The sequence below is a fragment of the Panthera pardus genome, unplaced genomic scaffold (genome assembly GCF_024362965.1).
Source record: "Panthera pardus isolate Hobbes unplaced genomic scaffold, ASM2436296v1 HiC_scaffold_13, whole genome shotgun sequence".
Lineage (NCBI taxonomy): Eukaryota > Metazoa > Chordata > Mammalia > Carnivora > Felidae > Panthera > Panthera pardus.
Genome location: NW_026526688.1, coordinates 70,500,249 through 70,527,445, shown reverse-complemented (window position 1 = coordinate 70,527,445; position 27,197 = coordinate 70,500,249). Strand labels below are relative to the sequence as shown.

Genomic DNA, 27,197 nt, shown 5'->3' with positions numbered 1-27,197 from the left:
GAAGAAAAAAAATAAGACTTCACATATATAGGCAATTAAACATATCAAAATTTAAGTGGTAATCTGATAGTAAAAAATATGCAAAACAAAGGAGTAGATCATTAAAAGAGGACTATATAAAAATAAATGCACTTTCTCACTAATGATGGAAATCCACATTTTCTTATTTACCAGAAAATGTGTAGTACAGTAGTTAGAAGGGCAAGATCAGAGTCCAGCTGCTTGGATTTAACCCCCAATGTATCATTTTCTACAGGTGTTAATCTTAGAAAATTACTTACCTTGTTTTCAAGTTTTTTAATTTGTAAAATGTGTATATTAGGTCCCATATGTTTAATTAGGTTAAACAAAATTTAAGTTGTCGTTTTTAAAACAACAGTAAAATGCTATTATCACGTGTTAGATTAGAAAAAAAAAACTAAAGGGGTAAAAAATATTGGCTACTGGTGAAGAACACCAAAAAATTAGAATTTATCTTGTTTTGTTGACAGAAATGTGAATCAGTACACTGTATTTGCGTGATTTGATGGCATTGATCACATTTTACCCAGCATAACGTTCAATCAAACAATCCCACTTTCTTTTTCTTTTTCTTTTTTATTGAAGAATAGTTGACCCATATATTCCATTAGTTTCAGGTGTACAACATAGTCATTTGATGAGTCTATATGTTCTGCTCTGCTCATTACAAGTGTAGCTACCATCAGTCACCATACAATGCCAATAGAATACCGTTGGCTAAATTCCCTATGCTGTGCCGTATGTCCCCATGACTTATTCTTTCCATAGATGGAAGCCAGTATCTCTCTCCCTCACTCCTTTTGCCTATCCCTTAACCCCCTTCACTTTGGTTTGTTCTTTGTATTTATAAGACTGATTCTGCTTTTTGTTATTTGCTTATTCATGTTGTTTTTTATAGTCTGCATGTAGGTGAAATCACATGGTATTTGTCTTTCTCTAACTTGTTTCATTTAGTATATTACCCTCTAGGCCCATGCATGTTGTCACAAATGGCAAGATCCCATCAATTTTTTTACAAAAAGTTTATTCATTTATTTTTGAGAGAGAGAGGAAGGGAGAGGCAGTGAAAGGGAGAGAGAATCCCAATTTCACGACTGTGAAATCATGACCTGAGCCAAGATCAAGAATCAGATGCTTAACCAACTGAGCCACCCAGGTGCCTCTTACCATTTTTTTTATGAGGGAATAATACTCCATTGTGTGTGTGTGTGCGTGTATACATATAAATTATTATGTACATATGTGTGTGTGTGTGTATACACCACATCTTCTTTATCCATTCATCTATCAAAGGACGCTTGGATTTTTTTCATATCTTGGCTATAAATAATGGAAATAAATAATGGTTGTAAATAGTGTATATATATATGATATAAATAATGTTATAATAAACATAGGGCTGCATATACCTTTTCGAATTAGGGTTTCATTTTCTTTGGGTAAATACCCAGCAGTGGAATAACTGGATCATTTGGTATTTCTATTTTTAGTTTTTTGAGGAACCTCCATACTGTTTTCCCCAGTGGCTGCACCAATTTAAATTCCCACCCACAGTGCACAAGAATTCTATTTTCTTCACATCCTTGACAGCACTTATTTCTTGTCTTTTTGTTTCTAGCCATTCTTACAGGTGTAAGGGGATATCTTATTAAGGCTTTGATTTGCATTCCTGTAAGTCTTCTTTGGAAAAATGCCTATTCAGGTCCTCTGTACATTTTTAATTGGATTATTTCCTTTTTTGGCGTGGAGCCATATAAATTCCTTTTATATTTTGGATATTAACCCCTCCTTGGATATATCGTATGCAAAAATATCTTTTCCAACTCAGTAGGTTGCCATTATTGTTCTGTTGATGGTTTTCTTCACTGTGCAAAACTCTTTATTCTGGTGTAGTCCCGAAAGTTTATTTTTGTTTTTGTTTTGCTCACCTGAGGAGACATATTTAGAAGAATGTTGCTGAATTTGATGTCAGGGAAATTACTGCCTGTATTTTCTTTTAGATTTATGGTTTCTTGTCTCACATTTAAGTCTTTAATCCATTTTGAGTTTATTTTTGTGTATCGTATAAGAAAGTGGTCCATTTTCATTCTTTTTTAAGTAGCTGACCAATTTTCTCAGCATCATTTTTTGAAGAGACTGCCTTTTTTTCTTTGTATATTCTTCCCTCTTTTGTCATAGATTAATTGACCATACAAGTGTTGGTTTATTTCTGGGCTCTCTATTCTATTCCATTAATCTATGTGTCTATTTTTTGTGTTAGTACCATACTTTTTGATTGCTACAGCTTTGTAGTGTATCTTGAAATCCGGCATTGTGTTACCTCCAGCTTTGTTATTCTTTCTCAAGATTGCTTTAGCTATTCAGAGTCTTTTTTTAAATCGTATTTTTTTTTAACGTTTATTTATTTTTGAGACAGAGCATGAACGGGGGAGGGGCAGAGAGAGAGGGAGACAGAATCGGAAGCAGGCTCCAGGCTCCGAGCCATCAGCCCAGAGCCTGACGCGGGGCTCGAACTCACGGACTGCGAGATCGTGACCTGAGCCGAAGTCGGACGCTTAATTGACTGAGCCACCCAGGCGCCCCTATTCAGAGTCTTTTATAGTTCCATATATATTTTAGTATTATTTGTTCTAGCTAAGGGAAAAAGACTATTAGTAATTCCACTTTTAATAATCTGTCCTGCAAAAATATTAGCACAGGTGCACAAGGGTGAACCTACAGACATGTTTGCTGCAGGCTTATTTATAATAGCAAAAATACTAGATTTATTTGTTTATTTATTTATTTATTTTCAATATATGAAGTTTATTGCCAAATTGGTTTCCATACAACACCCAGTGCTCATCCCAAAAGGTGCCCTCCTCAATACCCATCACCCACCCTCCCCTCCCTCCCACCCCCCATCAACCCTTAGTTTGTTCTCAGTTTTTAAGAGTCTCTTATACTTTGGCTCTCTTCCATTCTAACCTCTTTTTTTTTTTCCCTTCCCCTCCCCCATGGGTTTCTGTTAAGTTTCTCAGGATCCACATAAGAGTGAAACCATATAGTATCTGTCTTTCTCTGTATGGCTTATTTCACTTAGCATAACACTCTCCAGTTCCATCCATATTGCTACAAAGGGCCATATTTCATTCTTTCTCATTGCCACGTAGTACTCCATTGTGTATATAAACCACAATTTCTTTATCCATTCATCAGTTGATGGACATTTAGGCTCTTTTCATAATTTGGCTATTGTTGAGAGTGCTGCTATAAATATTGGGGTACAAGTGCCCCTATGCATCAGTACTCCTGTATCCCTTGGGTAAATTTCTAGCAGTGCTAAAGATACTATGTTTAGATTGTAAATGACAGTCTACATATCTTAATTAGGTAATATTGATGAAATGGTGATATGTCCAAACCAGAGAATGCTAGGGAATAGTTTCAAAGAATGAGCTAAGCCTCTATCAACATGGTAATTTCTTTATCAAATGTCAAAGCCAGTCACAGGACAATTGTTCTGTGCTCTCGTTAATTAAAAACATAACAAAATCAGAAACAGACAAAATCAACTCTAACCAGAACTTAAGGTGTGGAAGTATACATGCCAAGTGGTTGTTAATAGGGGTTGCTTTTGAGAAAAGTAGGAGTGAAGGGGAATGATAGCTTTTTATTGAATATACTCATTTAAATTTGTGTAAGAGTCTATTCCTATTATTTTTGAGTAATAAACATTTTATTTATGTTACTAAGACATGTAAGGGCCCAAACATAAGTACCTTACTAATCTTTTCTCGAGGAAACTCTTCACACCATTAGTTCTGTTCTTGCTCCTCTTTTTGACGTGAGTATAACAATGAAGCAGACCTTTGGACAATGTTAGAGCAAAGCGCCATGTTCCCTTAACAGGCATTTGGTCATCATTTTATCAGGACCAGTGCATCAAGTGTGAGTGAGTCCACTGTGCTAAAGTTAAGGCCTCCAATTACTTAGCAATTTAGGAATGTAGGCTAATGGCCCAGAGCATTTCTTAGTACATTTACATAATTGCTTGTTATATGATATTCAAAAACTTTTTCTTCGTTTAATAAACCTTTATGAGTTAACGTATAAATGCTGAGGCATATAAATGAGGCTTATAACCCTCTCACTTGCCAAAAAACGGGTGAGCAAGAAAGTCTTGTGAAAGCTTCAGAAACACTTTGAACCATCCAAAAGCAAGAAAGTTATCAGATCTAATTTGAGAGCATCCAGACAGATAAAGGCAATAAAGTTCTCTTTTCCTTTTTTGCACGTCACCTAAAGGAAGATTCTTTTAAGTTGAAACCGTCTAGTTATTTGAAAAGTTTTCAATTTTTTTAAAAGACTTTTATCACAAAAGCTAAAATGTTTATTTGTACTGAAATATCATCAAATCTATATTTGGAAAAAAGTAGTCCTTCCATTTTGTAGTTTCTAATTACAATCAGATACTAAGAGACTTGATATTTCTTTAGACATCAAGATCAAGAGTAGCTGTGGAACCGAGGGCATCTCTGGCAGGCAAAAGGCAGAGATAGACAAGAAATAGAAAAGCAAAAAATTGAAGGAACAAACGGGATAAACGGAAAGTACAAGAAATATGAAAAGAAGAAAGAGTAAAAGAGAGAAAGACTGATAAACTTGCAGCGAATGGTAGAATTTAATCCACAAAAAGTTATCCTATCTCACACTCAATTTTTGCAGGAGTTAAGTTTGCGATGAATAATAAGTAGGTACTACCTGATATTTTGTACAATTTCTCTCTGTGATGTTTGGCCGTACAGGCCCAAGTTTGAGCTCGATGGGACCTGTGAGGGCACTGAGACATTTGAAAGTTGCAATTTGCCAGAAGCACACAGCTGGCTGGTGTCACCGCTGGGATTCGATGCCAGGCCTCCAGAAATTCGTCCTGGCGCTCTTTATCCACAATATTCAAATTGTGTCAGGGCATGCGGTGCCCAGAATTTACATAGAGCAGAGAGTAGAGCTCTGTGTATTTATGAGGAGGAAATACATGTCCGAGGAAGAAGAATGGGACTATCTTTTGTGAAATAGCATCTTACATAAACAGAGGTAATTCTCTTTCGTTTATGTGTCCAGAACCCATCATTAAAATTCACATAAGAGTTATTGCCTATTACTGCCAGTTCTACTATTGCTTGCTATCCCCGATGATGAATGAAGCCAGAATAAATGTTATAGATTTTTTAAAGCTGCATATAATAAGGGCTACAGCAATAAACTTACGACATTTCACCTCACTCAGCAAACATAACACGAAGGTCAGGAAAAATAAATGTTTGTGAGAGGGGAAAGAAAAAATATATTATTACAACTTCATAGTCTTCTACTCCTGGGTGATGATGCTGCATCACATTTAATATTTATATGAAAAATGGGCTCAAAATATATGCAAAGGAGAAGCAATTTATCATAGCAAAGATTTGTGGCAGGGCTAAAGGAAAAATCATCAGTGAGGCAATTTATAGAAAATGTCATTGTGGTGTCTGTGTATTATTCTTCACATTTTCTTTGAATCATTTAGTGTTTCATGCAATAGCTATATACTGGGTGTCTTTGGTAGGAACCGTGCTGGCCTCTAAGGAGCAGGAGTGGACGGAGAGAGAGGTAGGCTTTTGAAGAGATGAGAGTTTGGTAAGAGGTGCTGACTTCCAGCTCCCGCGTGGGCGATCCCTCTTGTCAAGTGACAGTAAAAGAAGGTTCTCCCAAAGATAATGTGAGCTTTAAAATAATCCCATTAATGGAAAGTAGATAGTTTTACTCCATTTCATTTTGAAAACAGTCTATTGTATTTACTTGAATTTTCCAAAAAGAGAGGAAAGAAAAAAGGAAGTAGTTTCATTTTTAACATTTCCCCACATTTTTAGATGGAAAGCAAATGTTACGTGTGCCATTATGGTACAAGAATTACATTTTTTGAAGGAATACTTGTTGTTTATGGTAAGTTCCCAGGCTTGAACAGGTCCATCAGATTATATAAGTAAGACATTTGAGATTGTGAGAATACCTGAGGATATTGTCAAGTGCACAATGTATTACTGGACATATGTCCAAGACTAAGAAGTTCACTTCTTTCATTTAGCTTTCCAGAAGCATCTGTGCTATTTATTTTTTAAGGTTAGGAACTTTCTCTCTCGGTGCAACTTCTCCGTATATCAAATATATTTTGAAGCTTAGAATAATAAAAATTTCACAGATACTCCAAGGATCGTCTTCTCATAGTAATGATCATGGTGTTTTTGTTTGTTTACCTATTATGAGAACCGAGAGCCTAAATTTCACAGGTAATTTTAAATGAATACTACTTATTTTGCAATATGATAGTAAAGTATGAAAATATTCTCCTGACATGACTACCCCAGGACCAACAGAAGTGAGACTCCATCAGAGAAAGCTCTTTTATATTTTTGTTATCCAGTTGGTTCAGATCCCATCTTTGTTTGACAAATATTTAATGATATGCTTGTGAAAATTCCTGAATTGAGTGTTGTAAAGAATACAAAAATCCCTATGGTTGGATTTTTTGTCATTAGCAATTTATTTAAACACTTCTGTTTTCCCTGGCACTTCTCTCCATAGTATCTCATTTAAACTTTAAACCATTCCTCTAAGTGAGGCAGAATAAATTAATATCCTCATTGAAAAGGCTAGTAAACCGGCTCAGGTTCTGTGATCCCTCTACCAGATGACCAGGGGAAGTTGAAACTTGACTCCAATTCAGGTATTCTTATTTTGTTCTCACACTGAACCCTGCTCTCAAGGAGGTCACAAAATCCCACCCCACCCCCACAGACAAAAACATGCACAAACACACACTCACTCAAACATACTGGACCTCATACTGTACCTCCCACGAGGGAGGTAAAGGCAGAGTGTTGATGAGGTTCATTATCAGGGAAAATCATATTCAGTTGATGGTAAGCAGGAAGAATTGGTATTTTATTACATGACATTTTTCAAGTCCCCGCTGTGTGCCAAGTTATGTGAGATAAACAGCACTGCATTCTCTGCCTTCAGTTAGCCCAGAGTTCATGGACAAAGACAGACAATTATAACTCAGGCTAACATGCAGAAATGCAGATTGCTTTAGAATCACATGTAGGAGGGGCATGTTCCACTCAGAACAGGTAACACCTGAGCAATGTTATGTCAGTTATTGTCTAAGCAATGGGGAGACAATGATGGATTTTACACAGGAGGGTTATGTCTGCCATGATAAGAAAGAGATTTATTATGGGGCGCCTGGGTGGTTCAGGCTCAGTTGTTCAAGTGTCTGACTTTGACTCAGGTCACGATCTCATGGTTGTGAGTTCGAGCCCGGCGTCTGGCTCTATGCTGACAGCTCAGAGCCTGGAGCCTGCTTTGGATTCTGTGTCTTGCTCTCTCTCTGTCCCTCCCCTGCTCGCATGCTGTCTCTCTCTCTTTCTCAAAAATAAACATTAAAAAAAGAGAGAGATTTATTATAAAGGGGGCTATCTGGGAAGTTATTTCGGCAATCCAGTCAATATATGGTTGAGGGCCATATTAAGTCAATGCCAGGGACAACTGAAGAGTACAGCTTTGAGAAGTCAAAGGAGCAGTGTTCGTAACCATTTGTATGCTGGGGAATAAGGAAAAGAATTCCAGAGTGATCCTCACATTATGAAGAGATGGGTTTTATTTTAATACATGAACACTTGCCTTATGGAATTGGTGAATTTTATGCTAAAGAAGAAAGGCAAGTAAAATCCTGGCACATGATTAGTGAATCATTAAATATCAACATTGATTAGAGCATGGAATATATTAAGTAGGGAGGTCAAGAGACACTTTTTTTAAAAATGGTTTTTAATGTTGATTTATTTTTGAAAGAGAGAGAGAGACAGAGTGTGAGCGGGAGAGGGGCAGAGAGAGAGGGAGACACAGAATCTGAAGCAGGCTCCAGGCTCTGAGCTGTCAGCACAGAGCCTGATGCAGAGCTCAAACTCACAAACCGTGAGATCATGATCTTAGCCGAGGTCAGACACTTAACTGGATGGCCCACCCAGGTGCCCCAAGAATTAAACATTTTAATTAAAAGTTATGCTGGCAAGAAAATAAATATAAAATAATCTTAAAAAGACATGATTTAAAAAAGAATCATATGCAGTATATTTATAATATATATATGTATATACTAAATACTGTGTGTGAATATATGTATATATATACATATATACACAGAGTAATCAGTATATTTGCTTCTTAGTGAGATACAATATATTTATAGTACATATTTTCTCAGTAAATAAGCAGATAAAGGGAGACAACTTTGATGATGGTTCAGATTTGGGAAACATGTACAAGAAGTTGAATTTGACTTTATTATAAAAGGGGTGAGATCACAAAGACATAGACTGTAAAGGAAGAAGAAAAACAATTGGAAGTCAGATCCTTGGAGAATGTCTCTTCTGTCATGTGTTTTAGGAAGACTAAGATGACAAGAGTGTGAATTGAAGGAGGGAGAGAGGAGGTGGGGACAGTTCAGCTTGGCAGAACCAGGAAGAAGGAAATGAAGGTGAAGATGTAAGAAACACATATGAAATATACAATACAAGCTTCCTGTAAGTAGGGACCTGACCTGTCACACTTAATGTCGTTTCCCCAATTCCTAGAACAGTGTGTAGTCGGTTCTCAAAAATACATGGTGAATGTGGAATGGATGATGTCGAATAAAATGGAGATGGCTAGAAATATCATGAACAGGACAAAGACGAATAATGAATTAATTATTCTGAAATATAGAACATCGATGATTACAAGACTTACGGTGCCATGAGCAGAAAGGAAAAAATCAACACAAACACATGATTTTTAGGATACAATTTTCGGGTTTTTTCCTGCTTGTTTATATAGTTGAATGATAGAGAATTAGACATTTTCCAGTGGGTGTTACTGGAGGGTGAGGGATGGGAGCTAAGCTATCAATTCCAGCGAAGGTAGACTGTATCTATCTTGTGTGCTGTAGCATTTTCTAAACCCAACCCCATGCTCATCACATCAAATGTTTACAGTATGTATTTGTTCAGTAAATAAATAGATAAAGGGAGACAGAAGACTTGCCAGTGAAGTTGTGGGAAGCATACATAACAAGTTGAATTTGACCTTGTTAAAAGGAGTGAGACCACTGAGAGACAAGATGTAAAAAGAGAAGGACAAACAATTGGAAGACAGGTCCTTGGAGAATGCCTTTTTAATTTGGGATGTGAAAAAAAATGATAAGACAGTGAAAGGTAATTAGAGGGAGAGGAAAAGTACCAAGATGGTGTGATTTTACATTGGCAACAATGTGGAGAAGAGATTGGAGGAGAACAAGCCTAATAACAAGAAAGCGAGAGAAAGAGAGAGAATTTCAAGATGCAAGGTTTTTATTAATAAATTTAGAGAAGCTAGGAAAGCTTGATCTGAGAAAAAGATGATTTGATTTGGTGACTAGGAGATCATTATTGACAAATGATAAGGAAATTTCAATAGTAAAGTCAGGGTCAAAGCTTGTAAGGGGTTAATGTCAGAAGTTCAGTGATGAAAGAAGAGATATTTTCGGTGACCTCCATGTTTTGAAGTCAGGATTGCTTGGTGATGTAGCTTTTACCAGACTTTGCACAGGTTGCAAAGGGGCTGTTACCATTACTGCTTATAAAGCAGCCTATGTCATTTCATTGAAGTTAATGGCAATTTAGTATAAAAAATGTAGAACAAAAATAAAACATGCCTTGTTCTTTTTCTCCATTTCCACTAAATAACCATGCGAGTTTCTCCAGACTGTACCGAGTACGCTACATTAGCAGCACCAAGGAGCGGAATGACCCAAGAGTAAAAGAGGGGAGGTGGTTGCACCATCAGCATTGTTATTGGCTCATATCATCTGGGCTTGTAATAAAAAGTGGAATAATCAGCAAGTTACTTTTACCCAGGAGATGATCAGTTCTGCTGTTTGACCTAAAGTGTCTTTTGAAAGGACTTCCCTTTGCTGAGTTTCTCAAAGTTGATATTAAATATTTCATTCAAGCAGAGCTCAGTACGGGCATCTTTACCCACTACCCTGCAATCAGTTTTGAGTCTTAAGACATGGATGCAATTCTAATGTTAATCAGCATAATCATGCAGAAATTTTTAACAGTGTCTCAGAAGGCAGTGGTATGGCCCATGGAGCTAGAGGTGAAACTGAGCTTTTCTGTTCCTTCCTCTGCCTCCAGAGATGACATAGGGAAAGAAGGAATATATGTAGTGTGCTGTTATTGTCTAACTAATTTTAGAAAGCTATCTTTGGAATTATTTCTATTGCTTGTGATGTATTATTTGGATATTCTCAGCAATAGTAAATCCTCTGTCTTTGAAAATGGATATAAGTTGGGGAGGTAGCTTTAAAGTTTGGACCGATTGCTGGGAAATAAAGTTGAGATCATAATGAATAATTTTATTCTGATCAAGTGAGGAGTAATTTTGAGGGCCGTGCATGTAATGTTTTTGTGTATCGCGTTGGTAGGGTCATGTATAATCTATCTGTGTTATATTGGGAAAAGCATCAGTAGAATGCAAAAATACTCTTGAGTACTTTGGGCTTGGGATGTTAGAAGCGTGACACTAAGGTTTTGTTGTTGTTGTTGTTGCTTTGTTTGTTTGTTTGTTTGTTTTAATCTTGAGATGATACACAAAATACCTCAGCTCAAGTCAGCATTCTGATTGATTCCTGCTGTAAATATCAGTGATATCCTTATCATGCTTGGGAACGGGGGCAGTGACTGAGAGGGAAATGAGCAATGTTGACCAAATGACTGTTGTATGTGTAGCAAAGGGATATTAAAAGAGAAATATTTAGAAAAACAAGAAGATATCTACAAATAAGACAATTGAATATGTAGCACGAAGAAGTAAAGGACAAAGGAGGAGGGTTTGGAAGGACCAAGGATAGTCAAGAAAGAAAGGCCAATGTTACAAAATTATGCTTATTGGAGAATTAGCTGATTTGCCTGAAAAAAAGTGCCTTTTGAATCAGGTGAATTGTAATTTCTTGAGAAGTGTTGTACAGCTTGTGCCTGTTGTTGGGCCAAAGCCAAGTGTTTCCAGATGGCCACTATAACCAGGAGGCCCCTTGACAACTCACTTCAGAGTCTAAAACAAATGGAAAATGAAAGGTATGGCTCCTTATTAAGACTGTCTATTCATTCAAACGGGGGCATCCTTTATCAAGCATTCTGCTGATGCTGTGGCTGCTATTCCCATCACAGAAGCTATTTCACTTAAGATGAGAAGAAGAAGTCTCATTAATAAATCATATCGCCCGATGTTCCTATAGTATTTAGATGACATGCCAACACTTCACAGGAAATGAAATAAAATGGATCCAGAGAGAATTTTATAGCAGTTTCCCCTCTTTATATGTCATATGGAATCATCAACTTCTGAACAAACTTAAGATTTAAGATGTACATGTCAGTACACATATATCTATGTATAAAATAAGAAATCACCACAGGATTTGCCTAGAAGGTCTTAACAATGAAAGGGTTTTTTCACGTATGTGAAGAATGAACCTAGTCAAACACATTAAAGGTTGTTTTCAACTTCTGTACTCAGATGAGGACAAATTATGAACATAAATAAAGGGCAGAAGTCTCATCTCTATTTTATGTTAAAGTGTGAAATGTAAAGAAACATATTCAGTTGTTTTTTGAGATATATTAAACTATTCTCCAGAAGATTGGTAATAAAGAAGGAGATGTTGATTGATATATAATACAGATATAACCTAGAGATCCAAGAAACTTTATGTCAGAAAGACAGGAGTGGGTTGAAAATTAGTAACTATGTAAAGGAAAATGGGTATATTTGATAAATAGAAGTCACTCAAAGAAATAGCCTGTCTTGCTTTCCTTTCCTTTCATATCATATATAGTTGCTAAAAACGATTGCCTATTATGTACTGATTGTCTGGAATTGGTTATTAAAATCTGTATGTATTTTAGCAATGCTGTTATTCATGAAACACATCTATTTTTTCTACACATATTTTATTTCTGAAAGGGAATAAAACTAAATACGATTGTATTGGTCTTATCCCTTAAATGGGATTAATTAATTTGAGAAGATCGTTGGTATTATGCTCTGGGTTGTTAGATTATGTTACTGGATAGTTTATTTCCATTCCTTGGATTGAACTGATCCTTGAGATTAAAACAGTATCAGCTATGCAATCATTTAAAGCCATGTGGTTGACCTGAATTGGTGGCTTTAAACATTGTGGCATGGGTGGTTTCTATAGGGAATTTGAGAGGAATCAGTCTTGGACAAAGTAACCCTTACTTCTCTTAGAGATAGTTTCAAATTTGTGTTTCAAAAAATCATTCTGGCCATATTGTGAAGAATTGAATGGGAAGGAAATATTGGAGGAAGGAAGAAAGATGGGGAGGTTTTCCAGTAATCCAAGTGAGAAAAGCAGTATTACCCATTACTTAAAAGCATGGACTTCGGCTCCAGACTGCCTACGTTTTAATACAGCATCTTCCACTTACTAGCTGTGTGACTTTGGGAAAATAATATAATCTTCCTGTGTTTCAACTTTTCAATCAAAATTCTTATTTGGGAATAATAATAGCTCCTGCCTCAAGAGTTCTGATGAGAAATAAATGAGTTCAAGTACCGTAGATCATGCCAGGCACAAGGCAAGTACAGTGTAAGTAGGGGCCATTAGTGAACTAGGATGATTGGAATGGAGAGACAAATAAGTGGTCCACATCTGAGTATATATAGGTATTAGGATAAACGATAATTAGTGATAGTCCAACTGTGGGGGAGGGGGTAGGAGAAGGCATTGTCATATGTCATTTACCAAAGTAAAAATATCCATTAGAAGGTAAAGGACTGTGGAACAATGGGGACTTTCAAATAAAATATCATTATTATTATTATTTTTTTTAAGAATCATGGTCCTAGGGGCGCCTGGGTGGCGCAGTCGGTTGAGCGTCCGACTTCAGCCAGGTCACGATCTCGCGGTCTGTGAGTTCGAGCCCCGCGTCAGGCTCTGGGCTGATGGCTCGGAGCCTGGAGCCTGTTTCCGATTCTGTGTCTCCCTCTCTCTCTGCCCCTCCCCCGTTCATGCTCTGTCTCTCTCTGTCCCAAAAATAAATAAAAAAAAAAAACGTTAAAAAAAAAAATTAAAAAAAAAAAAAAAAAAAAAAAGAATCATGGTCCTAATTCAAAATATTTTGGCGATATTGTTTGTTTTGTATGGAGTAGAACATACAGGTAAGTTAAGTCCCTGAGAAAGATTAAAATTAGGAGTTCAGAACTCCACTTAACTGCTACTTGACTTGAGAGAGCCTAAGTGAGAGGTCTCTTTCTGGTGAGACCTGTCTCTTTGTGTATGATGTGAGTCTTGCATCTGTTTTCTCCTAAAGAACTTTCATTCAGCCTTAGAACTCTTCATGTGCACTCTGACCTTCTAGTGTGAAAGCGTCATTAACACAATAAATCCTTTTAAACAATCAGATATTAGAGGCAATGAGATGTTATGAATGTGTATACATGTCAGGTAATTGCACTTTGTTGTTTTTATACATAACGATTGTTGCTCATCCTTTTTTTCAATAGGGCTGTCCTAAAATAGTTGCCACTTACAAGATTTGTTCAAGAAAAATGTATATATTTTCTTGCAGCAAAAATTACTTTTTAATGCTATATAATTCTTTGAATTCCTCAGAGAGAGTGCTAAGTAAATGAGTGTCCATACATTGGTTGGATCATTGATATACACTCTATATTTTTTCAGTTTGATTATTTTATATTTCGTATAAAGGGCATTATGTTTTTTTAATGTTTATTTTGGAGAGAATGAGAGAAGAGAGAGAGAGAGAGAGTGAGAGTGAGCAGGAGGGGAGGGGCAGAGAGAGAGTGACGCAGAATCCAAAGCAGGCTCCAGGCTCCGGTCAGCAACAGAGCCCAACTCAAGGCTCAAACTCACCGACCGGGAGATCATGACCTGAGCTCAAGTCAGACACTTAACCGACTGAGCTGCCCAGGCGCCCCGAGAGGGCATTTAAGTGTTAAGCAAATCTGTGTGATTGTATGCCAATTTCAATGATACATCTTTTCTCTTTTTCCTATTCAGTCTGCTCCCAGTTTTCAAGAGGAGTCTATGCTATTTTCGGATTTTATGATAAGAAGTCTGTAAATACCATCACATCATTTTGTGGAACGCTCCATGTCTCCTTCATCACTCCCAGCTTCCCAACAGATGGTACACATCCATTTGTCATCCAGATGAGACCTGACCTCAAAGGAGCGCTTCTTAGCTTGATTGAATACTATCAGTGGGACAAGTTTGCATATCTCTATGACAGTGACAGAGGTGAGTGACAATATCCCCATGTCTTTGCAGTGGGTCAAATTCAATGCCTACACTTGGCATTTACGTGTGATGTTAGGGAGCTACACAAATGTATTAAAGTCCAAGGGTCACTTGATTTAATTTTGCTGTGTAAATGAATAATGCAATTTGAAACTCGGGAAACATAGTTAACAGAGTTAAAAAAAAAAGTTGTGAACGTACAATTTAAAGATATAGACTCTGTCGACGCAATGTGCAGATGTTCAGTTGTCATTTAATAGCACTTTCTGTCATCAGCAGCTGAGACCCTATGGTGACTACAATCACCAGTCAGTGAATTGTCTGCCTTGAAAATGGGTGTAAGTGACACATGAATAAATATGTAAATAAGAACTTCTAAGGAAATTAATAGCAATTAAATGTTTTCACATGCAAAAGTTTTATCAGGCAGGTGTGATTGTTGTTAACGGCGCTTTCAAATGATACCCCAGAATCTCTGAGAAGTTGAAGGACTGCTCAGGATCCACTTGAACAACTGGTGTGCAGTTTGACATAAGTCTTCCGACACCAGACCCACGCTTTTCCATAATTCTAGGTTTACAATGAGATTTTTTTATTAGCACACCAGCTGGATAGACTCTTAGCTCATCATACTGAAGTTGTATTTTCAGGGGGAGTTATTTCCTTTGTGTTTCCCAAATCTCTTGTTGCAAAGCTTGGTATTAAGAGACCTGCTTGACTTGTATGTCATAGAATCCCAGATGTTCTTTATCAAAAATTTATTTATTTATTTGAGTGTAGCTGGCGCACAATGTTACATAAGTTTCAGGTATACAACAGGGATTCACCATCTCTGTACGTTAGACTATGGTCACCACAAGCATAGCTACCATCCATCACCACACAACACTATTACAATACCACTGAACACGTTCTTTATGCTGTGCATTTTATCCCCATGACTCATTCATCCCACACCTGGAAGCCTCTGTCTCTCACTCCCCTTCACCATTTTGCCCAGTTGCCTACCCCCTCTCCTCTGACAGCTATCCTTTTCTTTTCTGTATTCTCTGTTCTCTGTATTTGATAGTTTGTCCTCTGTATTTGTAGGTCTGGTTCTCCTTTTTTAGGGATTCTGATCCTGTTTGTTTATTCATTCGTTTTGTTTTTTCGATTCCACATCCGAGTGGGATCATGTGGTATTTGTCTTTCTCTTTCTGACTATCTCACTTAGCATACTACCCTCTAGATCCATCCATGTTGTAACAGATGGCAAGATCTCATCCTTTTCTTTTTTATGACTGAGTGATATTCCATTGTATACATAGCACGTCTTATTTATCCGGTCATCTATTAGTAAAGACTTGGACTTCTTCTATATCGTGGCTACGGTAAATAATGCTGCGGGAAACACAGGGGTGCATATATCTTTTCAAATTAGTGTTTTCATTTTCTTTGGAATCTCAGATGTTAACTATTCCTGGGTCCATGATTTGGCTTCAGTGGGTCTGTGTACTTACTAAAGCTGTATGAACATTTTGTGCACATGTTTGCATATGCATTTTTCTAAAGGCAGTATCCATAACCAAACCCCAAAAGGTTAAGAACCACTATTTTAAGAGCACCTAAGTACCAAAGTGTGCTTCCTTTGGCAGCTTGTTTCCTGGAATATTGAAAGGTTCAAATGAAAACCAGAAGCCTGTTTCGACCAAGATAGGGCACCTTGTTAACCCACAAGGGCAGACAAGAAGAGAGCCAGCCGTCAGTCAATTCTCCATTGATCAGTTTGTAGTCATTTGGGGCAGCAGTCCCATCTGGAGTGCTCAAGCTAGGTGTCTGATTCTCTGCCCCTCCTCCAGGACCAGGGAATGAGAACGCTCAGTGGAAAAGCCTGTCAGCACTCTACAAGCTGAAAAGAGTTGCTATGTCAACTACTTTTCCCCCCTGCTTTGAGAAGGGAGAGCTTTGCTATTCCTCTGAGGAATGAAAAACTAAAACAACCATTTAGAGAAAATATGGATTGCAATGTGCTGGATGATTCGGAAGCATACTTCTTATTAATGTGATAAAAGGTCTTACAAAACTGACCTTATTCATGGTCTTCCCTCCTGCTCTCTGCCAACTCCTTAAGCACTCTGTTATGTTAATAAAACTAGCCTGCCGTCTGGGAGTATTCTGAATGCCTCTTTCACCCTTGCATCCTGTTGCTGTAATTTCTGCCTCCCAAATATATTCTCTCTCTGGACACTCTTTTTCATTGTCTTCACTCCGGGCCAGGCCACCAGCATGGGTTCATTTTCTCATCCTCCCCATTTCCACACTTGTTTCTCTTTAATCCATTTTCCACAAAGTAGCTGGAATATGTAAATGCTTTTCAATGCTTTTCTGACCTCATCACTCCTTTGCTTAAAATGCTTCTCATCAAAATGAAGACACCGTTGAAAATTCTTAACATGGCTTTAATTAAGGTCTGATTCCTGGCAATTTATCCTGCTCACTCACTGAGTTAAATCTGTCTAACTAACCTTCTTTCACTGTCTCCACATGCACCAAACCACACTCTCTCGCCTCAAATCTCTGCACACAGCTCTAGTCCTTTCTCCTCCTTGGTGTCTTAATCTATAGAGATAGCATTTCTATAGCGCGATCTCATAGTTATTCTCTCTCAAAGAAGTCTCTTCTTTTCCTACATAATACATGTCACAATTTATAATTAATAGTAGTATTCATTCTTTCACTCAAAAACTGCTGCTGAGCCCCTACTATGTTCCAGGGACTATTTTAGTCACACAGGCCAAGCATTGTCATTTATTTGGCTCTGGGTGTAAACCCCAGGAAGGCAATGTCCAGGCAGTAACCATTACACTGGGTGTATAGTTTGTAATTATACACACGGGGCTTGAGATAATACTGGAACAGAGCTGACAGTCAATAAATAGAATGAATAAGTGAATGAGTCAAGCATCTGTGTATTTTTAAAAATTATTTATTTATTTATTTATTTACTTGCTTACTTACTTACTTTAGAGAGAGAGAGTGCCAGTAGGGAATGGGCAGAGAGAGAGCGGGACAGAGGATCTGAAGCGGGCTCTGTGCTCACAGCAGAGAGCCCAATGTGGGGCTCAAGCTCACGCAGTGTGAGATCATGACCGGAGCTGAAGTTGGATGCTGAACCAACTGAGGCACCCAGGCGCCCCAAGCATCTGTGTATTGTAAGTTCGAGATGATATTAGAAACTGATTCTCATCTGCTAAATTGAAGGATCAGAAGACGAATTCTCTTCACTGTTTGACAAGGTTGAAGGTGGCATTTTTACTTCAGGGCCATACTTCACCCTCACTGTGACTCCCTCGAGGTGAAACCGAACTTTTGAGAAAACTCATGTTAGACAACGGATAGAGAAAGAGAAGCTCTAGTATTTGAAGAGAGATACTGAGGCTTTGGGAAATGATCAGGTGAAGATGGCTGAGTTTATATACTTGTGAAAGGAACCCAAGACATTTTGAGTGACTTTATTAGTACTTACTTTGGAAATATTCAATGAAAATGAAGTGATGAGGTAATATCAAGTTATGAAATTCATAATATCAAGTTATGAAAATGAAGTGATGAGGTAATACCATTTACATATTCCTATACATAACTTGATAGGAGTTTAAGTTCATCCATGGAGAAAAGAATATTGGTTACAATATCACTGCCCTCAATACAATATTAAGGACAGAATGGCTGTATGGACACATGTTTGAGGTGTTATCAAAAGCTGCTCCCATTTTAATAGAAGAGTATTACACTGGATCTGAAACTATTTTCAGAGATTAATGTGTAAGACTCAAAATACTCGATCTTTACAGTGTTTTACTTGGATCAATGAAATGGGATTTTGCTGGTTTTCTTCTTAGACTGTCTTAATTTTCATAGCTTTGCCATCATATTACATCTTAAAAAAGTTCATTCATGGGGCGCCTGGGTGGCTCAGTCGGTTAAGCGTCCAACTTTGGCTCAGGTCACCATCTCACAGTCTGTGAGTTCGAGCCCCGCGTCGGGCTCTGGGCTGCTGGCTCAGAGCCTGGAGCCTGCTTTTGATTCTGTGTCTCCCTCTCTCTCTGCCCCTCCCCCATTCATGCTCTGTCTCTCTCTGTCTCAAAAATAAATAAAAACGTTAAAAAAAAATTAAAAAAAAAAAGTTCATTCATGCAGTCATCGTGCGACTGGGTTTCTTTCCTTCGATCCTTAACCCATTTCTCATATACTTCAAGGAAATGCCTTCTTCTTTAGTGTTATGTGATATGAGAATGCATCTTTGTTCCCTTTATCCATACTATGCATGCTTTAAAAATAGATTCCATGGTTTCATCTCTCAATATAGCTCTACATGCTCCAATTTCAGATAATTTGGCCTGTCCTTGATGTGGCAGTCTCTCTACTTCCTGGATTATAAAGGGTTTTTTTCTCTTAAGTTTTTAAAGTCTAATTTGAATCCCAGGTAGTTAGCATACAGTGTTATATTAGTTTCCAGTGTACAGTGTAGCGAATCAATACTTCCATACAACACCTGGTGCTCCTCATAGCAAGTACCCTCCTTAATCCCCATCCTCTAACCCATCTCCCCACTCACCTCCCCTCTGGTAACCATCAGTTTGTTCTCTATAGTTAGGAATTTGTTTCTTTCGCACGCGCTCGCTATCTCTCTCTCTCTCACACACATTTTTCCCTCAAGCTTGCTTGTGTTGTTTTCTTAAATTCCACGTGTGAGTGAAATCATATGGTATTTTTCTTTCTCTGACTTGTTTTGCTTAGCATTATAATCTCCAGATCCATCCACGTTGCTGCAAATGGCAAGATTTCATTCTTTGTGTATACATACCACATCTTCTTTACTCATTCATCAATCAGCGGACATTCAGGCTGCTTCCGTATCTTGGCTATTATAAACGATGCGGCTATAAATGTAGGGGTGCATGTATCCCTTTGAATTAGTGTTTTTGTATCATTCGGGTAAATACCCAGTATGGCCATTGCTGGATCATAAGGTAGTTCTATTTTTTTATTATTATTTTTTTTTTTATTTTTGAGGAACCTCCATTCTGTTTTCCACTGTGGTTACACCAGTTTATATTCCCATCAACAGTGCACGAGGGTTCCTTTTTCTCCACATCCTTGCCAATGTCCATTGTTTCTTGTGTTGTTAATTTTAGCCATTCTGACAGGTGTGAGGTAATATCTTATTGTAGTTTTGATTTGCATTCCCCTGGTGATGAGTGATGGTGAGAATCTTTTCATGTATTTGTTGGCCATCTGTATGTGTTCTTTGGAGAACTGTCTGTTCAAGCTACAAATAATTGGATTATTTGTATTTTAGGTGTTCATGTTACAAATAATTGGATTATTTGTATTTTGAGTGTTGAGTTTCATAAGTTATTTATATATTTTGAGTACTAACCTTTTATCAGATATGTCATCTGCAGACATCTTCTCCTATTCTGTAGGTTGTCTTTTAGTTTTGTTAATTATCTCCTTTGCAGAAATAATTAACCTATGCAAAAGCAGAAGCTTTTGATGTAGTGCCAATAGTTTATTTTTGCTTTTGTTTCCCTTGCCTCAAGAGACACATCTAGAAATAAGTTGCTACAGCCAATGTCAAAGAAGTTGCCGCTGTGTTCTCTTCTAGGATTTTCATGGTTTCAGGTCTCAAATTTCGGTCTTTAATCGATTTTGAATTTATTTTTGTGTGTGGTGTAAGAAAGCCATCCGTTTTCATTTTTTGCATATTGCCGTCCAGTCTTCCCAACACCATTGTTGAAGAGACTGTCTTTTACCCATTGGATATTCTTTCCTGCTCTGTGAAAGATTAATTGACCACATAAGTGTGGGTCCTTTCTGGATGTTCTATTCTGTTCTATTGATCTATGTGTCTGTTTTTATGCCACTATCATACTGTTTAATTATTACAGCTTTGTAATATAATTTGAATACTACAGCTTTGTAATATAATTTAAAGTCCGGAATTGTGATGCCTCCAACTTTGCATTTCTTTTTCAAGATTGTTTTGGAAATTTGGGGTCTTTTGTGGTTCCTTACAGATTTTGTGATTATTTGTTGTAGTTCTGTGAAAAATGCTGTCGGTATTTTGATAAGGATTGCATTAAATGTGTAGATTGCTTTGGGTAGTATAGCCATTTTAACAATATTTGCTCTTCTAATCCATAAGCATAGGATGCCTTTCCATTTCTTTCTATCATCTTCAGTTTCTTTCATCAGCGTTTTAGAGTTATCAGAGAATAGGTTTGTCACCTCTTTGGTTAGGTTTATTCCTGGATATCTTATTATTTTGGGTGCAATTGTAAATGGCATTGTTTTTTAAATGTCTCTTTCTGCTGCTCCATTATTGATGTATAGAAATGAAAGAGATTTCCGTACATTGATTTTGTATCCTGCAACTTTACTAAATCCGTTTATCAATTCTAGCAGTCTTTTGGTGGAATCTTTTGTGTTTTCTATGTTAGTATCGTGTCATCTGCATATAGTGAACATTTTAATTCTTCCTTACCAATTTGGATGCATTTTATTTCTTTTTGTTGTTTGATTGTTGTGGCTGGGACTCCAGTACTCTGTTGAATAAAAGTGGTGAGTGGATAGCCTTGTCTTGTTCATGACCTAGGGGAAAAGCTCTCAATTTCTCCCCATTAAGGATGATGCTGGCTGTGAGTTTTTCATAGATGGCCTTTATTATGTTGAGGTATGTTCCCTCTAAACCTACTTTGTTCAGGGTTTTTAATCATGAATGGATGTTATACTTTGTCAAGCGTGTTTTCCTCATCTATTGAAATGATCATATGGTTCTTAACCCTTTCTCTTATTTATGTGATGTATTATATTGATTGATTTATGAATATTGAGCCACTCTTGCAATTCAGGAATAAATCCCACTTAGTTGTGGTGAATGTTTTTTTTTTTTTTTAATGCATTGTTTAATTCAGGTTGCTAATATTTTATTGAGAATTTTTGTTTGTATGTTCAGCAGGAATATTGGCCTGTAGTTCTCTTTTTAGTGGTGTCATTATCTGGTTTTGGTATCAGGGTAGTTCTGGTCTCATAGAATGAATTTGGAAGTTTTTCTTCCCTTTCTATTTTTCAAATAGTTTGAGAAGATTAGGTACTAACTCTTTAAATGTTTGGTAGAATTCACCTGTGAGGCCATCTTCTCCTGGACTTTTGTTGTTTGGGAATTTTTTGATTACTGACTCAATTTCTTTGCTGGTTATCGGTCTGTTCAAATTTTCTATTTCTTCCTCTTTTAGTTTTGGTAGTTTATATGTTTCTAGGAATGTATCCATTTCTTTTAGGTTGTCCAATTTGTTGGCATTCAGGTTTTTTCCAGTTAAAAAAATTTTTTAATGTTTATTTATTTGTGACAGAGAGACAGAGTGTGAGTGGGGGAGGAGCAGAGAGAGAGGGAGACACAGAATCTGAAGCAGGCCTCAGGCTCTGAGTTGTCAGCACAGAGCCTGACGCGGGGCTCGAACTCACGAACCGCGAGATCATGACCTGAGCTGAAGTCAGATGCTTACCGACTGAGCCACCCAGATGCCCCTGGTTTTTTTCCAATTTTTAATAATCTTTACTTTTCTAAGAGTTAGAATTAAGTAAACATACTGGTAAATTTTAATTTCTAAATATATTAATTGATGTTCTTTTAAGCAGCATAGGGCCCAAGCATGAAAATGGCTGTCGAACATTCTGCCCCAAATATGAACTGCATGAAAAAAAAAAAATTAAAATGTTCTGTGCTTTGCTTATTGCACTGCTGTTAACTAAGACGGCCACTTACACCATTCCTGCATCCAACTTTCCATCAAAATACTGAGCAACATGTCCAAGAGTCCACATCCCAATTATTAATGAGGAAGAACATAGACGCATCCTAGCCTTCGTAGAGGTCATCTCTGACTATTTCAAGTTTGCCCACGAGAAGAGTGCTGAAATGTTCATTTGGCACTTGTGATGTTTTAGGACTGCTGGTGTCTTCTACTTATCCAGGCAGCAGCCTGCCACTCCTTGATGACCCAGTGCCCTTCCTAAAAGCTGCATATTATTACTTCATAGACAGTCAGTAGATGGATCTTCAATGCAGTTTGAACTATACAGTAATGGGCTTACCTGTGGTAATACATTAAATATAGTTTCATCTTTGGATATGTTTGTATTAAATTTGAACCAAGACGTTAATCAAAATGTGTTTTTTTTTAAATTTATTAGTTCAGTGTCAATAAGGTAAGAAGGTAACACATTCCTATACACAGTAAGTAAAACCAGAACTAATGCTTTATATCTTTAGGTCTTGATTTTGATTTTGAACCATACTATTTGTTCCCTGAAGGGAAGGCACTTTGATTCCAGTTCCAAGAAGAAATCATGCATAGAATAAAATTCTAAATTTCTTTTCAGATGTTCCTGAGAAAGTCAATGAGGGAAATGTATGTTAATCTAATCTGGCCTAGGCATGCTGCCATGATTTAGTTATCATAAATATTAATTTCTGTGCCTGAAAGATGAATAAGGCCAGTGAATTTTAAATGGAACAAAGAAAATGTTTTTAAGAAGAAAGAAATAGTCTGAATGAAATATACCTATTTGCAGTAATCATTTTTAATTCTACCCACTAATGTGCAAAGTAAAACACTTAAACTTTCCCTGTCTTTAGGCTGATGGCTTTTCTATGATTCTGTCATAGTATTATTAACACTAGCTTAAGATGAAACTGTGAAGCACTGATAGTAATACTTTGGTAGAGTTTTAGGGAGATTGTCAGCTTACAAATAGGTTATACAACTATAACTAGTCTCATAACAATTAGGCAAAAGAAGTTATGTAATTTAACCAAACATAGTCTAGCCATTCTTTATTTTAGTCAAAAGTCTTGAGAATTTATAGAACTTAGAACTTAATTTTAGACCCTTGTAATATTCTTGAGATGCTTTAGAACAAATTTTCAATATATTTATTAACAGGAATATTAATTTTCTGGTTTTTTTTCCTATTTGTAGATAAACAACTGTATATCTCAAGTTTTCTTTGTTCCGAGTAATTCAGAAATCAGTCTCTGCTATAATTGAAATATCCTGTTATGGTATAGATATTAGAGTAGAATAGCTTTAAATAAAACAATATTTATATAGAATTCCCACTGTCCATACAAGTTTATATTCTGATTAAGGGATAGAGGTATTTATAGATAGTTTTATGGTAGTTTGTGTGGAAGGGAAAAGTCATTAATTACCTTAAGTAATAGCTTTTCCCCTAATTAGAATATGGTATCAAGAGTCCAAGCACATGAATTTGTGTTAGGTTTGAAGAGATTCATTTCACCTCCATAGTTGTAACATGTATTTTCAGTGATTTTTAAATGTTAAATTGATCTGTTAATTTATGAGTAATCAGAATTAATGCAAAACTCTTAGTTGTAGGGAAGACACGGGTCAAGTTGAGAGATTGAGAGATCAGTTACTATTACTGAGTAAACAAATCTAAAAATCTCCTCAAATCATGAGTCAGACCATGTCATGGATTGTGAGTTACTTCTGGCTGTCGCTAGGAGATGGTTTAATATTATTCATTGTCTTATGATGACACTAAAATAATCAAATCTTATATTGCACCACTTGAGCTATTTAGCTTCCTAATGGATGTATGTTTCTAGGCTTCATAGGTTGCCAAATATTAATTCTGAGAGTTTTGAAGAAGATCCACACTAACTGTGAGTTACTTTAGACACATAGAATGAATGAGTTGAAAACTCAACAATTTCTTTAAATACATTCTTATTAATTTTATATGTCATCTCCGTATTCTTTGACATGATCTGCCAATACATGTTAGGTATAGATATATCACTTGAAACCCATTTACAAATTGTTATTTATATATTGAAAGATGGAACAGAATATCAAGCACTTGAAATTTCAGTATGTGGTAAATTTCATGGTTAAATAAAAACAAAATGAATAATTTATGGCTTAGAAGTAAGGAATCCCACTTGCAAGTGCTAAGTGATAATATATGGATAGCATATTGAACATCATCCATGCATATAACATTTTTAAGAGGTAACAAGGAAGAGTTAGTTACATGAAGATTGGAATGTGGAAAAGTAGGACTGAGATAGTAGAAGAGGTTTAGAGAATTATCTTTTTTTTTCCTACTCAGAAGACTGGATAGATTTAATAACTGTTTGCAAGCACTTTGAAATCTGTTGAATTGATCATGATTACCAGCTGTATGCTCTGTCTTCACTGATGATGAAAAACAGGAAGAGAGTTTGAATTATATCATGGAAAGAGTTAATGTATTTATGGTGAATGGAAATCATGGGTGACCCATGAAGTTTTTAAAGAAGTTTTGTCATTAATCGATTTTTTTTTACAAGGAATGTGGTCTTTTGTTTAAATTATCCCTTCAGAAATTCTTACGTATCCTACGTTTTTTGGTACAAGACTAGACAGAGGAAACTTATTGTTGTTTTGCCAAAAATCTGAAATTCACTTTAGGTTCAATTTATGGCTCAATTTTCCAATTTGAAATAACAATAAATTATTTTCAATTTTCATAATGAAATATTTTAAATAAAAAATAGAGTGAATAAAAGAAGACACCCAAAAACTCTTTTTTTTTAATTTTTTTTTTTTTGGAATTTTTTTGGTTTTGAAGGAGAGAGAGACAGAGTGTGAGCAGGGGAGGAGCAGAGAGAAAGGGAGACACAGAGTCCAAAGCAGGCTCCAGGCGCTGAGCTGTCAGCACAGAGCCCAACGTGGGGCCTGAATTCACATACTGTGAGATCGTGATCTAAGCTGAAGTCGGACGCTTAACCAACTGAGCCACCCAGGTGCCCCGACCCCAGGCACTCTTAACTCGGCTATGTTAATGACCAATATACAAGGAATCCTGTTTTCTCTATATCCTTTTGCCCTTCACAATTATTTTGGAACCAATACCGGACATCATGTCATTTCATCTGTACATATTTCAGTTTGTATTTTGAAAGAATACTCTTGTTTTCAACATAACCACAATATCATTGGCATATGCAGGCAGATTAACAGTAATTCATTAATATCATCATCTATTTTTCCCATAGGTTATTTGAATGAAAATAAAAATGATGTCCGTATCCCCCAATTGTTTAATATATCTCTTAAGTGATTTGTAACATAATGTAGAGTTTCAATTTGATGGTTGCCGACATTATGATATTTAGTGTATTACTCTGCTGTATATTCCTTATAGATTGCTGGGTAGAATCTAGAAGCTTGATAAGACTCACGTTCACTTTTTTGGCAGGAATACTCCACAGATGGTTTGAGTATTCCTAGTTAGAGACATGTAACTTCTGTTCATCTCTTTTTGTGTGTTGTTAGCAACAGTTAATGATCGTAACCTTGATGCATTGATTCACTACGTGTTACAACATGGTCATAATTCTAAATCTATATACCTTCATCATTTATTAGCTGGAGTCTTTCCAAAAAGGAAAACCTGTCTTAATTAATTATTATCCTGAGTATAGTTCATATAGGAAGGGCAAAAAAAAAATGCATGTTTCTCTTCCTTTATTTACCAATTTCAGAATAATAAGTCAGCTCCTAGTATCCCTCAAAGACAACCAGATATTTAGATATATATTTAAATGTCACTGACTCAATTTCTTTGCTGGTCATCAGTCTGTTCAAGTTTTCTATTTCTTCCTGTTTCAGTTTTGGTAGTTTAGATGTTTGCATATCATTAAGAATTCATGGATTTAAAATATTTTATGTATTTACAAGTCTTTTGCAGTTATTATTCTTATTGATACCCAAATTGCCTCATCTTTACTTAAAGTGATCTTTATTACATTGGCTCCTGAGTCCTTTGACACAATGCTGGTAGTTTGGGAGGGCTTCCTTGCATTTTGTATCACAAGGTGTTCTAGGCTAATCTTAGGTACGCTTAGCTGGTGTTTAGGCAGTGAGAGTTTTAATGATGTTTTCCAGGTACTATAGTTTTAACATTTAATATGTTTTTTTTTAATTTATTTTTTATTTTTATAAAAACATTTTTATTTATTTATTTTTGAGAAACAGAGAGAGAAAGCAAAGGAGAGAGTGAGCACATGAGTGGGGGAGGGGCAGAGAGAGAGAGAGAGAGAGAGAGAGGATCTGAAGTGGGCTCCACACTGACAGCAGCAAGCCTGATGTGGGGCTGGAACTCACATATCACGAGATCATAACCTCAGCTGAAGTAGTCAAATGCTTAACCAGCGGAGCCACCCAGCTGCCCCTGTAGGTTTTAACATTTAGAGTACCTTTGTTTTTGCCATAGTAAATGGATTTAATTAAAGTTTAGTACATGAATAAAATTTATAGAGCACGTTAGGTAAATCTCACATTTTATGGGTAAAAAGGAATCAGCATTCTTCTGAGAAAGATGCAGTTCTCTCTGGAATCGGGAAGATGATGTGATAAGCCCTGAATTCTTTTTGGAGCCCAGATTCTGTGTTGTTCATTAAACTATTAATAGAAATGATGCATTTAGGTTGGCCGTGAAGAGCTGGAGTGCTGTGGAAGACAAGTTTATGTACTGCTTTTCCAAGTGCTAAACTGCAGATTTAACTTTAGGCAAAAAATTCACAAATTGAGGTAATGTACAAACAATTAAAAATAAAAATAACATTTTCTCAGTCGTATGATGCAATAAGCAAAATTACTACTAAATATGAAACTGGTCTCATAGTTTGGGAAATTAAGTAAATGTAACAAGTCTGTGTTAGAAAACC

At 36.5% G+C, this 27,197-nt stretch overlaps 1 protein-coding gene across 5 annotated transcripts in view; it reads left to right on the top strand.

Annotated features, from left to right (window-relative positions):
• The window catches only part of GRIA2 (glutamate ionotropic receptor AMPA type subunit 2), a 158,863-nt gene that overhangs the window by 66,402 nt on the left and 65,264 nt on the right, over nucleotides 1–27,197 (top strand). For all 5 annotated transcript variants that reach the window (XR_002077789.2, XM_019441158.2, XM_019441156.2 and 2 more), the window contains exon 3: nucleotides 14,171–14,410. Coding sequence is in view for 4 of the 5 variants with exons in the window: in XM_019441158.2 (XP_019296703.1) it covers nucleotides 14,171–14,410 (240 nt within the window). In the remaining variant the exon portion in view is untranslated. The remainder of the gene's footprint in view (nucleotides 1–14,170; nucleotides 14,411–27,197) is intronic.